Raw genomic sequence first — 13,583 nt, forward strand, 5'->3', positions numbered from 1 at the left:
AGGTAGGACACTGATGTGGCCGAGCCGCACCTGAACAGACCCGGACTGCGGGGACACCACGTGCACCGGGCTTCTTAAATACAGTCCGTAGTTCTCTTCCAGAACTCCAACTGGAGCTACGGCACAGTACAGAGGCTACACAGCTCACTCAGTAGAAAACAACGGTAAACACAGTGCAGAACCATGTAACAGAAGCAGTATTTTGGGGATGAGGGCCAGAGGGAGAGAAGAGGCATTAGAAAATGCTATCTTACGTTATTGAGAGTACGGAGGGTTCAAATAGTTCATTACATTTCTATTACTTCTCTGTCATCACCAGCAATCACGGTTTGCCATTATTAAACACAAATAAGAACTTTCTGAGGACCTTCTCCCCTTGCTCTCCATCTCCTCGATCCACAGTCTTTGCACTGGAGACCCCAGAATGATGTGATGCGCTATCTTTCGTTCTAGCATTCATTTCATTTCACCCTTATGATCCTTTTAAAGAATCCAGTATTTGCCATCTGCATTTTATTTCCTAGGATTTCTAGTTATTTGACTATTTCTAACAAGCAATCCAACTTATGGTCCAATGAGTTTCCAGCAGACTCTATCTAAAGTATGGATCCAAACTAAATAAAACATTAAAAAATTGATTTAACCTACGCATACAACAAATTCACACAGCTTAGAAATCCTTGATGGTTCCTTCAAACAGTACGATGTACAGATAACTGTAATAAAATATTTCTTCTCTTTTAGAACCTTTTCTTCATTATGTTTTCCTCACATTTTTAATAAGAAAAATTTTACTCCTGGGAAGTAAAACTGGGTTTCCAACAGAAAACCTCTTTTAAAGTTTACTGGAGCTAAAAAAGAAACAGCAGAAGTGTGTAAAGAATGATCACTATTGCTACAAAGAACATCCTAGCGACAACTTCAACCTTAAAAAAAAAAAAATGGTTTTGTTGTTTGATTTAAAAGGGATGTAATGAATTCAGAATTTTGCTCTAGGTGTGCAGCAAAGGAAACCATCAATAAGACAAAAAGGCAAGCTACCAAATGAGAGAAAGTATTTGCAAATGACATAGCTGACAAGGGGTTAATATTCAAAATATATGCAGAACCAGTACAACTCAACACCAAGAAACCCAAATAATCTGATTAAAAATGTGCAGAGGAGGGGTGCCTGGGTGGCTCAGCCAGGTCATGATCTCACTAGTTTTGCATGTGCTACTAAAACTAGCTTTTGTAATAATAAATTCAAAGAGGTAAATGTGCCACTCACCATTTAAGGCAGAAAATAATACCAAGTTAAAAAACCAGAGATTATGGATTATTACCAGCAAATCTCCCAGAGTTCACTCTCCCAACAGTCTTACTTCCCTTGGGGACTGGACACACTGGACAGGCCTAGGACAGTACTCACTGCAACCCACACTGAGACAGCAGGAGGTCACTAACCTGGCTTACCAATGCATTCCTGGTGTACCTTCCGAATACGTATTATTATTTTTTCTATTCCACAATAGGTCACAATACAAAAGAATCAGCTCTCTTAATGGTCTAGAGGGTTTGTGTGGAATGCCTTTTGTCTGCTGCTCAGCCCGCAATCTGCTGGACTCATACTCAGTTATGCACCAGGTTTGAAATATATATTTGCGTGCTTGGATATGAAGGACAGCATCACAAGCCAGTGGAGAAAGGACCGACCAGCTAATAAATGCTGTTGGGACATGTGGCTAGCCATATGGAAAAAATAAGATCCCTGCCTCCAATCATATAGAAAAATCAGCTCTAGATGGATTAAAGACCTAGTTACAAAAGCAAGACTTCCTAAAGCTCAATAAGGAAATACAGGAGGCCATCTCTATGACGTGGGACACTTATCTTCCTAAGGAGTTGATAAATTTGACCCTGTTCATCTAAAAACAACCATATGACAGCAGATATCATATAAAGGAAGCTTAAACAAACAAACAAACAAAAAAACCCGAAAACAAGCCACAGACAGGAAGAAGAGAGAACAGAATAAAGAATGAAGAATCCCTACAATTCAGGGCACCCGGGTGGCTCAGTGGGTTAAAGCCTCCGCCTTCGGCTCAGGTCATGATCCCAGGGTCCTGGGATCGAGCCCCACATCAGGCTCTCTGCTTCTTGGAGCGCCTGCTTCCTTCTCTCTCTCCCTGCCTGCCTCTCTGCCTACTTGTGATCTCTGTGTGTCAAATAAATAAATAAAATCTTAAAAAAAAAAAAAAAAGAATCCCTACAATTCAATAAGAACAAGACCAAAACCCAACAAAGGCAGGAAAACAACAGAAAGAGGCAATCCAGAGAAGAGGCCCTTGACGGCCGCTAACACACGAAATAATAACCGATCTCATCAGTAATTGGGAAACGCACTTGAACACCGCGAGACGTCACTCACACTGAAACATGAGGCCTGGGATTCCTTTCAGGGGAGACGAAAATGTGAGTGAGGAACATCTGTATCATTTCTAAGAGAGCTGAAGCAAACTCGACAAAAGACTATTACACGTGTACCGTGGATTCAGTTACATTAGTTTTTGCATACTTTCTTCTATTTTAAAAATGTATCCAAAAATTGAAAAAAGTTAAATGCTTCATTGTGGTATCAAAGGAAGTGACATAAATGGAATCCCAAAAGGGACCCAAGCAAAGCACCAGTGCTCCTCGCCACAGGGATGTATCGAAGAGAAGCGGTCAAACCTGCACGGTCAGAAATGCGTGCAAACTTCACGCGTGCAAGGAGACGCGGTGGGATGAAAGCCCAGTCTGGCCACCGGGTGCAGTGGGATTCTGAAGGGAGCCCTGGAGCACAGCTCTGCGGCCATCGTGTCCGCTGCACGGCAGCCAGCCAGCATGGGCTTCCTGGACCAACCAAAGAATATACGCATATGGAACCCAAGCTGAGTGCCAGCTAAAGGCGCTCGCTATCCGAACAAGGCCTCGTCCCTTCTCCGCTCCACAGAGATGGGGACGGACTACATAAGCCCTAAGGTTTCAGCTGCAGACCAGGTGATGTCTAGAGCGGCCGTACCCTCCATGGTGACAGGAGACTCACACACGAAAGTACTGAGCCACAAAGCTGGCACGTTCAGTCTCAACCTCAGTATCAGAGCAAAGATTTATTTTTATTTTGGTAAAATACACATTTCCCATCTTAGCCCTTTGTGACACACGATTCAGTGGGTTTAAGTACATTCACGCTGTACAAGCATCAGCGCTATATCCATCACCCCAACCTGAAGGCGTAACCTATCACACAAGATGTCCTCTCGCCTCCCGCCCCTCCCCCAGGCTCTGGTGACCCTGTGACCCTGACTATTCCACGTACTCTTCTTATAAACAGAAACGTCCATTATTTGTCCTTTTCCGTCTGGCTTACTTCTCTCAGCATCATGTTCTCAAGGTCCATCCACATTGCAGCAGGTGTCAGAACCCCCTTCCTCCTTTTTCAGGCTGAGCAACATTCTACTGCATGAATACACCGCGCCGTGTTCACCCGCCCCTCCTCCATGGACACCGCGGGCTGCTTCCATCTTTCGGCTGTTGTGAATGGCGCTGCCATAGACAGCCGTATGCAAGTATCCGTTCCAGTCTCTGCTTGCAGTTCTTCTGGGTGCATCCCCAGGAGTGGCACGGCCGGATCATACGGTAAATCTAGGTTTAATCTTTTGAGCAACTGCCATACTGTTTCCCACCATAGCTGCGGCTCAGTAAGGATTCCTACCAGCAGGACACAAGGGCTCCATTTGCTCCACAACCCCTTTTTGATCTTTTTAAAGATTTTATTTATTTATTTGACAGAGAGCGAGATCACAGGTAGGCAAAGCAGCAGGCAGAGGGAGGGGGGAAGCAGGCTCCCCGCCACCGTTGCTCCACACCCTCGACCAGACCTGTTACCTTCTGTGGGAACAGCAGCCGCCTGAACGGCTGGGAAGCGGCACCGCGCTGAGACTTGGATTTGCATCTGCTTAATAATTAGTAATGTTGAGCTTCTTTTCACATGTAAAGCAAAGATACTTTAATAATCAAACTGTTAAATTTATACTGTTGAAATGAACAGAGTCAAAGACAAAGAACTACACTGTCTGGAAATAACCAAAAAACGCAGTGAGTTTTCAATAAATATTGTAGAACATTTCTAACATATGCCATCCTGCTACTCAGATGATTTTGTTTTGGACTTTTCTATAAATATTTATAATCAAAATCTGAAACTGTAAATAAGAAATAGGAATACAAATGGCCAAAACATTTAATTTTTTTCAAAACTTAAAAAAAAAAAAAAAGATTTATTTATTTATTTATTGGGAGGGAGGGGCAGATGGAGAGAAAGAAAATCTCAACCAGATTCCCCATGGAGCACAAAGCCTGATGCTTAGGGCTCAGTCCCAGGACCCTGAGATCATAACCTGAGCCCAAACCAAGAGTTGGACACTTAGCTTACTGAGCCACTTAGGTGCTCCCCCAAAACACTTAATTTTAGACACTGCAAGATGATAAATTATAGGGTAATGTTGCTGCTTCTGAGAAAAATAAATAACTCTAGATCTTTACATTCAGAACTATATAACAATCTGTAAGAAAAAGCGATTTATGAACTTCTCTACAGGATAGGAAGAAGCTAGTGCCGATCAAACCAGAATTCTGCACTTTCACAGACCGTTCTTTCCCTTGAGATCTTTGTAAGAGCAGTGAAGGGCCAAGGACCAAAGGCTAACACTGGAATTAAGGAAGTAATCACGTGATATAGATAACGTTTTCATTTACATAAACTAAAAAATCTCAAATTTCCCAAAAAACCCAATCATTAGGATAAAAACCAGTAACAATGCCAAGTTGTAGCCAGGACACAAGAGGGGCCAGTGCAGCATGGACCGTCTCTAACAAACACGTCTGTCCTCTCAAGAAGCGATCACCGCGGTGAGAAGGCTCCCGCTGGCACCCACTCCTCCCAGGGTTTGAAGAACTCCAAAGAGCGGGGCAGGACTAGCACCAACGCGGCAGTATGGGCACGAAGGACAGTCACTTCTACAGACGTGCTCACTATCTGAAACAACACAAGGGCAAGATCGAGTCATGCCTGTGAGTTTAATACTGAATGGCTCCAGAATCTTCCATTTAAAAATGAGAAACAGAGGGGCACCTGGCTGGCTCGGTCGGAAGAATACGTGACTCTTGATCTCAGGGTTGGGAGTCTAAGCCCCATGGTGGGTGCAGAAATTACTTGCAATGAATAAATCTTAAAGAGAGGGAGAGAGAAACAAAAGCTCCCCGCACTGGAGCTCCCCCCACTGCAGCTCCCCCATATCCTGACTGGACTGTTAAGAGCAGCTCCCAGCATCATCCTCATCCCCGCCCCTGCTCCCCTCCAGGGCACGCTGCAGGTGCGCCTTCTGAGCGCACAGCCGGACACGGCAGATCACGGTGCCTGAACACCTCTTGGGTTTCTTGGCTCCTATAAGCAGCCCCTAGGCTTGATTCTCTCTGGGGACCTCACTTCCCATCATTCTTCCCCTCTCTCGGCACTCAGGCCAGCTCCTCAAGGCGCCGTCTGCGCGGGGCTCCCCCGGCCACAGGGCTCGGCAGCGGCGTCCCGGACCTGGACGAGACGGCTACTCTGTTGTCGCAATGTGGCGGACACTTCATCTGAGCAGCTACCTCCCCCCGCCGCCCCGTGCTGGGAACCCCGCACACGTTCATCCTAACAGTCTGTCTCTCCTTTTATTTCATTTAGACCAGGGGTTGGCAGACACTTTTTGTAAAGGGCCAGATAGTAAATATTTTAGGCTCTGCGGGCCAGATGGTCTCAGAAACTACTAGTCAATCCCATCACTGCGGGGCAAGCGCCACCACAGAGAATACGTTGTCAATGAACGAGTACGGCTGTGTCCCAGCCCGACTTTATTCACAAAAGCAGGCGGCAGGCTGGATCCGGCTTGTGGGCCACGGCTTGCCAAGCCCGGATTTAGATGGCAGCTATCACGGGGTGCCTCCTGCCTGCGGGCTCCGTGCTGGGGACACGGTGTCGAACAGGACAGACAAGCTCCTTCTTCCCCCAGGACACACATCCTGGTGTGCGCTCTCCATCCGTGTGACAGTCCGCCTCTCCCTCCTGGCTATAAACTAGGACAAGGTAAGGGATGACCGTTTTTTCCCTCCAGTTTTTAGCGGAGCAACTGACGTACCATCGCCGGTGAAATCAAGTTTAGATACAGTCTACATTCGGTCGAAGTGGTAAATGACACTACAAATCTACAGTTTCCTTCGAAGGTAAGTTCTAGAACCAGAGGGGTCGATCCAGAGCAATGACATTTTACTTAAAACAAAGCTAACCGCTGTGCAGTCAGTCGTGTGCTCGCCTGCTCCACCTGCGTGGTCTCTCCCGGGGTCCTGGAGAAGCTGCGGGCTCCTGGCGACCTCCTGTCCACACGACAGTGTCATCTGCTGCTGACATTTAACGTCTGTCCTGCCATCACTGGGCACCGCTACGCCTTCCTCCTCCTTTCCCTAGGTCAGTTGTTCTTCTGTTTCTTACTTCTGTGGTTCTTTAACATCAAAATAAAATAGGTCCCCAAATATTAATTCAGGGGCAATGTGCGGAAACAGGAAGTGCTTAAAACGTAAAAAAAAGCAAACAGAAGGTATTCTTGTGTTTATTCTACCATTTAAAAGCCCTCTTTCCCCGGGCATGTTTCAGTTATTTCTCTGAAAATTAAGAATGAAAAAAAAATGACAAAGCCAGGGACTATACAGCACATTGAGCTACTGGTCACTGCCAGAAACAATTCCAAGGTAGTGCACCCTATCATTTTCCTTTCCGAGTGTGGAGGTGGGGTCAGCAGGCACAGACGGGGGCGCCTGGCCGGCTTGGCTGGAAGAGCCTGCGACTCCTCATCTTGGGGGTGTGACCCTGAGCCCCATGCTGGGCGCAGCGATTACTAAACAAATAAAACTTTAAATATAGAGGGCGCCTGGGTGGCTCAGTTGGTTAAGCGACTGCCTTCAGCTTGGGTCATGACCCTGGAGTCCCGGAATCGAGTCCCGCATCGGGCTCCCTGCTTGGCAGGGAGTCTGCTTCTCTCTCTGACCCTCCCCCTAATCATACTCTCTCTCTCTCTCTCAAATAAATAAATAAAATCTTAAAAAAAAAAAAATAGAGAGAGAGGGGCACCTGGGTGGCTCAGTGGGTTAAGCCTCTGCCTTTGGCTCAGGTCATGGTCTCAGGGTCCTGGGATCAAGCCCCGCATTGGGCTCCGCTCAGCAGGGAGCCTGCTTCCTCCTCTCTCTCTGCCTGCCTCTCTGCCTACTTGTGATCTCTGCCTGTCAAATAAGTAAATAAAAAAATCTTTAAAAAAAAAATAAAATAAATATAGAGACAATTCAACTGCTATCAAGTGCATTATTTGGGTCAACTGGTGAAATTTAAATGTATTACATTTAATATTAGATAATAGGATTATACCAAAGTTAAATTTCCTAATTTGTCTCTTATATAACCATACTACAACTGTACATCTTTGTATACAGGTGTATATTAAGGGTTATGGTATCTGCAATTTACTTTCAAATGCCGCCCCAACAAAACAAACAAGCAAACGAGCACACTTGTGGGACGAGACCCATGCAGGATGAGCAACAGGAAGCCCAGATCACATACGGCAAAGATTAGTAAAGCATCCCTCCTGTATTTTTTGTTAAAAATAAAAGTTCTCATTTTCTATACATTAGCAAGTTTGGAACACCCAGCCAGAGATACCGGAGTTATCTTTTTTTTTTTTTTTTTTTTTAAAGATTTTATTTATTTGTTTGTCAGAGAGAGCGAGCGCAGGAGCTCAAGGAGAGCAGAGCAGGAGAAGCGGGAGGCAGAGGGAGAAGCAGGCTCTCGGGGAGCCTGATGTGGGACTCGATCCAGCATCCTGGGATCATGACTGAGCAGAAGGCAGAGGCTTCACTGATGGAGCCGCCAGGCGTCCTGATAACAGAGTTACCTCTGACAGAAAGCCAATTACTTTGCCAGGAGACAGCCCATTTAGTCCCTACTGCCCAGACACCAGCACTGCTAAGGCCAACAGGCCTTTGAAAACACAACTGAGCCCACACGAGCGGTCCCTGGCACGGAACACACATGGAAGAAGGAATGAGCGCATCCCTCAGACAGTCCTTCCTGCCATGAGACCACCCCCCTACACACCGCAGGAGACCACAGCACGCCTGTGTATGACACCTGGGACCCAGAACTGGGGGACCAGCAGAAGATACACACATCAGGCTGCAGAATATTAGAATGTCAGAATTCCTTCCTTACTTTTTATATTGAAAAATAAATATAAATGCTAATTTTTCTCTAGTCCCCACTTTGGTGGCCATAGTTGAGGCTAAGATGGCAAAGATAATGTAATCCGAAGGCCCTGCTGTGGGAGATGGGGAGATGGCGTGATATTCATGTGGCAGAATTCACAGGACCTGGTGAAAGATGGGACATGTGCGGAGCAGGTGGGGAGGATTCAAGAGTGATGCCCAGATCTGGGGTTTGGGCCCTGAGTGGATGGTCGTTCCAACCACTGAGCTCGGGAGTACTGGAGTAACAGTAGTTCTGGAAGGGAGGGCTGGGGAGAGGAGATGATGGGTGCACACACAGGGCCATGTGAGTCTGGGTGGTTGTATGACACCCAAGCAGATCTGCTCCAAGGTCCTGGGAGAAATGAGCCAGACGCTCAGATGTGAGGGTTTCAGCTCATGAGCACAGGGTGTGCCCGTCCCCTCCGATCTCTGTGTGGACTAGCCCAGCACTGCAGGTGCTTTATCTAGATCCTTAAAAGGCCCTTAATGCCACTCCGGTCTCCTCTCGAGGCCTGTCACCCTCCGCGACACCCCAGTCAAGTGGGAGAGGTATCTAACAGGCGCTGAGAAATCTGGACACCGTCACTGAGCAGTACCCTTTTCCTCAAAATCAAGAACATGTCTGCAAGTGGTGAGGGCCAGGAGACAAGTGCTCAGAACTCAGAGGTGAGGTGAATGTTCTAGAACGAGGGATGAACAGTAGGGAGGGGCAAAAGGGAGCAAGAAAACTAGGGGAGAAGAGCAAAAGGACGGGAGAGATGAAAACAGATGAAGAAATGTCTCAGTAAAGGTGTTCTGCTGAACGGCACGCGGCCCTGTGCCCTGGCAAGGCAGCGACAAAGGGGAGGTGACGCCGCTACCGGGGGCTCCCAAGAAGCTTGGTACTCACCGCTGCATGGAAATGCCTGTGTCCACTTTGAAACAAGGGCTTTTGTCCTCCAGACCACAAAGACTGGAGATCCTCAGACATGGAACTCTTCAGAAGGGCTGAAAATGACTAACCGGGTAATTTGCTGCTCTTTTATCAATGGTTTATTACTTATCTGGAAGCTACTAAAACTAGTTTTCTATTTAAATGTTTTCAGTTATAATGAAACAGTAGGTAAGGAAAAAAGTGAGAGAGACAGTTACTATGATGGTTTTCACATGATTAAACTCTGGGACCTCCAGTACTCAAAGTACTCCTGTGGGCTCCGCTCAGATACATAGAAACCAAAAAGCTATGGATGAACAGTAAAGCTTCTTCAGCGCGTGGTGCTGTACTTCTGATTTGGGGCCCTCCCAGTAAGTTCTCAGTGCCCCAGGCACGCTCTTTGCAAAGAGAACCCCAGGCCACGGTCGAGACAGGCGTGACCCAGGCAGGCTCCGCTCCATGCCTCAGTTTTTCCTTAGTCCCCTTCTTTCACTTGTATCTTGTTTTGTCGTTTGTTTTTCCTGCTCAAGAAGTTTAACAGTGAGAAACAGTCGTGTCCTATCACTCTAACATTTAAAAATGTTAATAGTCTGAGGGGCACCTGGGGGCCTCAGTCGGTTAAGCGTCTGCCTTTGGCTCAGGTCCTGATCAGGGTCCTAGGACTGAGCCTGTGTCCTCTGGCTCCCTGCTCAGCAGGAAGCCTGCCTCTCCCTCCCTATCCGCCTGCCCCTGCTTGTGTCCTCTCTCTCTCTCTCTTAAATACATACATCAGTAAAATCTTTAAAAAATAATAGTTTGAACATAAAAATGTATTTGAAACCTCGAAAGCTCTCAAAAGCTAAAGCAGAAAGTTAGGATTTTAATGCAATGGCTATGGCTTTCAAAATCGAGCTCCAGTGGGTTTGGAAGTGCCGCTCAGCACAGTCGTCTTAGCGCCATGGCAGACACCGTACAAGCAAGGAAACTCGGACAGCAGAGCTGATGCCGCCAACACACAGGGGTGTTAACCCCAGAGCCGCTGTGGAAAATCGGGGCTGCATCCGCTCCCCACTGTCTCCTCCCCACTCAGACTCCTTTCAAGTCTTCTGTGGGTCTCTGAGGGGCACGGTTTGAGCAGCTCTGTTCCAGGGAACCCTAAATGTCTCTCTCCACCTCCCCCTCCTCACCACCGTCACCACCACCCTCATCACCAGCACCACCACCTCCAGCACCAGCGCACCGTCACCACCGCCACCTTCATCACTGCACCATCTATCACCATCACAACATATTCTGATAGGAGAATTTATTCCAAAAATGACAATTTAAAAGATCATTATTGTTTTTATGTTTAAGGCACTGCATTCTTCCTAAGAGAACGTTATGACTTTGACACTATTTGAAGAACACACTTCGCATTGACCAAAGTGTCTTGATTGTGTTATCATTTCACCAGTCCCTGTGTTAGTCCTAGTCTAAAAGAGAACCATGGGGGAAAATTTTTGTGAAATGACTTATTTGCAGGAGCAAGCACTCCGAAATGAATGAAAACTCTGAAATAAACCAAGACTGGATTCTCATACAACTGCTCTAGATTCTCCTGCACAACCCAGGAGCTCTGAAAGGCTAAAATCCATACCCGTAATACGCGACAAGTCCGGGAGAGTTTACAAAAAGGGGCTGTCCTATCTATCAGGCGTGACACAACACTTTGAAATCCTGAAGTATCTCCACCACAATGCATCAACTGAACCCTAACAAAATTATGTCCATTTTACAGATGGGGAAACAGAGGCTCAGAGACGTCAAACTCAGAAAAGGTGTTAATAACTAATAAGCAGTAAGGACCGGACTGAAAGCTGTGTCTAGTGTTCTTTCCGCTCCGCCATTCTACTACCAAAATAATTCCCCCCCCAAAAAAAGCCTTAAAAAGAAAAAAGTAATGAGGTTTGTGTATTATGTTAAATTCTCTTTTCTTCTGCTACTTAAATGGCTACACATTCTAAAAACAGGTATCTCTATAAAAATCTAAGTAACATAACTGTCTTAAGTGATTAATTTAAAAAAAATTACACAATAGCATGATTTAAAGAGAAAAGCTTTTTTTTTTTAAGTTCCAAAATGTTACCATATAAAGATAAAATTTTCAAGGAAAAGTATTTAACAAAGAGCTCCCAGAAGCTGGAGTAGGCAAAATTTTAACGAGGTATCAAATTCGTCGGACAGGGACGTGTGGACAGGGCTTACTCGGAACTGTGCAGGATGCTGAATTAGCACCCACCGCAACCGGAGCACAGAGCGCATTCTTTGCACCCACCGGCCCTGGGCTGAAATGACCAAACAGCAAAGCATACATTATACAAAGTGGTTCCAAGTGCTTTCCCCTAGTTGAGATGCGTCTCCTAACGTTAGCCGATAACACAAGTTCCCTGCCACTTCTTTCAAGAAGCAGGATAAATGTTAACAACTGTTTTCAGCCTCTGAGAAGCAAGATGCCTCCCCTTCCACTGCATCCCGCGTGCGCGAGAACCTCCCGGAGAAAGCGCTTTGAATTCAGAACTGCAAGGCGGGGCCGACTAAACATTTCATCTGTCAACCTCCACAAACCCAAGGAACTATGAAACACAGGCCGGAGTAAAGGTTTGCTGGAAAAGTACTCAGAGCGTGCGCACAACTCCGAATTCGGGCCTGTGCTCTCTGCCAAGCAGCAGGGGACGAGCTTGCTTCCTCCAGGTTGCGAGCCCATCAGCACTGCCCCAGAACCGAGGGGCAGAAGGCGCTGCCTGGCGCTTGGGGAGGGCGCGCCGGGAGCTCGCGAAGCGAGGGGGAGCGGCGGTCACCATCCCGGTCGCGGTCATGGTCGCCGCAGCGGCGACGGAGGGGCCCACCGCGCCGGCCGGCCGCTCCTTTCCAAGACGCCATTTTATCCAGGCGGAGCCACGGCCAGGGGCCCGGGGGCGCAGAGCCCCAGTCCCCGCCTCCGCCGCGGCCGCCGCGCTCCCTCTCCTGCTCTAGCCGCCGGGGGTGGGGTACCTGCGGGCAGGGGCCGCCCGAGGCCCCGGAAGACGCTACCTGGCGAGCCGGCCGGGACGCGCAGCTCCACCATGTCGGCCGCGCGCCGCAGGAGCCTCCCGCTGGGGCGCCGCCAGCTGACTCCCGCGCCGCCCGGGGGCCCGGCAACCTGCGGGCGCCCGCGGGGCAGGGGCCAGCCGTGCCCTTTCCGCTCCGGGACGTATCCGATTCATCCCCTTCAGCGAGGGGGAGGCGTCCACAGAGGGGATCTGGAAGCTCTGATTATCTAATTGCAGCTGACACTAAACCGATCTTCCTTCCTCTTTAAATTCTTTCGACTGTCACCAACGTTCGTGCACAGGACCAGCTACAGGGAGCGCCAGGGCCCCTCTTCTGCTGTCCTGAAAGTCAGCCGGAAGAATAACGCAGTGCCCGGGCCGCAGGCAGAGAGTGGCTGCTCTTCCACACTCCGCCTTTGTTGCGCGTTCCTCCTTCCTTCTCGCTTTTCCTAAACAGCCCTGCAACATTTGGCATACCAACACTGGCTAAACGAGCCCCATATGTAAACTGGCAAGTGTCCAACTTCTTAATTACTTTCCTGCCTCTATCTAAAAAAGATCTAAGCAGCAAACACCACGCTACTGCATGTGCATCAAAGCCTCTGTTTATAAATGTTCGAAGCCGCCACCAAAACAATACATTGTTCTGCCTTCAGCACAAGGAAAAAGAGGTTTGGTCTGGTTTTTTTTTTTTTTTTTTGAAGATAAAAGCTCTCAAGTGTTTGGAGCTAGAGCTAAGCAGCAGACTTGCAAGAACATAGTCTGCCTAGAAAACCACAGAACAAAATGACATTTTTCTGGAACCTGAGTTGTGTGACACTGCATCGATACACCACCACTTATCTTACCAGCTCTAAGTGTCTGCCAGTTGGCTAAATGAGCTCCCTTCCAAATTCATACATGAATTAAAAAATCCATTTTCCCCTGCATTTTTTTTTTTTTTTAGAAGGCCAGGGTTTTACTTCAGGACAAATAAATAGGGAATCTGGACTGGGACTGGGCGGAACCCTATCCTCTCCGCCTCATTCTGCAGGAGCACCCCCCACCCCCGACAACTCGTGAGAATGTCATCACTGCCGGTGATGGAAGACCTGAGACCCAGCACGAGTTCCACCGGTTCCCGACCACAGATCCTGCTCCAGCTCCGTACGGCAAAGCACGATGTCAGTCACTGCGAGGTTAGTAACGTTCCTACGTTTGTAACTGTTCCAGAGAGACAACAGCAGACACTTGACATTCTCAACTCACCCACCGCCAGTTCATGCCAC

General features: G+C 47.7%; 1 protein-coding gene across 6 annotated transcripts in view; it reads right to left on the minus strand.

The window, feature by feature from the left end:
* TNRC6C (trinucleotide repeat containing adaptor 6C) overlaps positions 1-13,583 on the minus strand; it is a 95,797-nt gene that overhangs the window by 55,806 nt on the left and 26,408 nt on the right. The window contains exon 1 of one of the 6 annotated variants that reach the window (XM_032870504.1): positions 12,317-12,403. The exons of the other annotated variants lie outside the window; for them this stretch is intronic. Coding sequence (XP_032726395.1) covers positions 12,317-12,350 — 34 coding nt within the window. The 5' untranslated portion in view covers positions 12,351-12,403. Of the gene's footprint in view, positions 1-12,316; positions 12,404-13,583 lie in introns of those variants that run through there. 6 annotated transcript variants of the gene reach the window in all.

This window comes from Lontra canadensis, unplaced genomic scaffold (assembly GCF_010015895.1).
Source record: "Lontra canadensis isolate GAN:19392208 unplaced genomic scaffold, GSC_riverotter_1.0 scaffold41, whole genome shotgun sequence".
NCBI classification, from domain to species: domain Eukaryota; kingdom Metazoa; phylum Chordata; class Mammalia; order Carnivora; family Mustelidae; genus Lontra; species Lontra canadensis.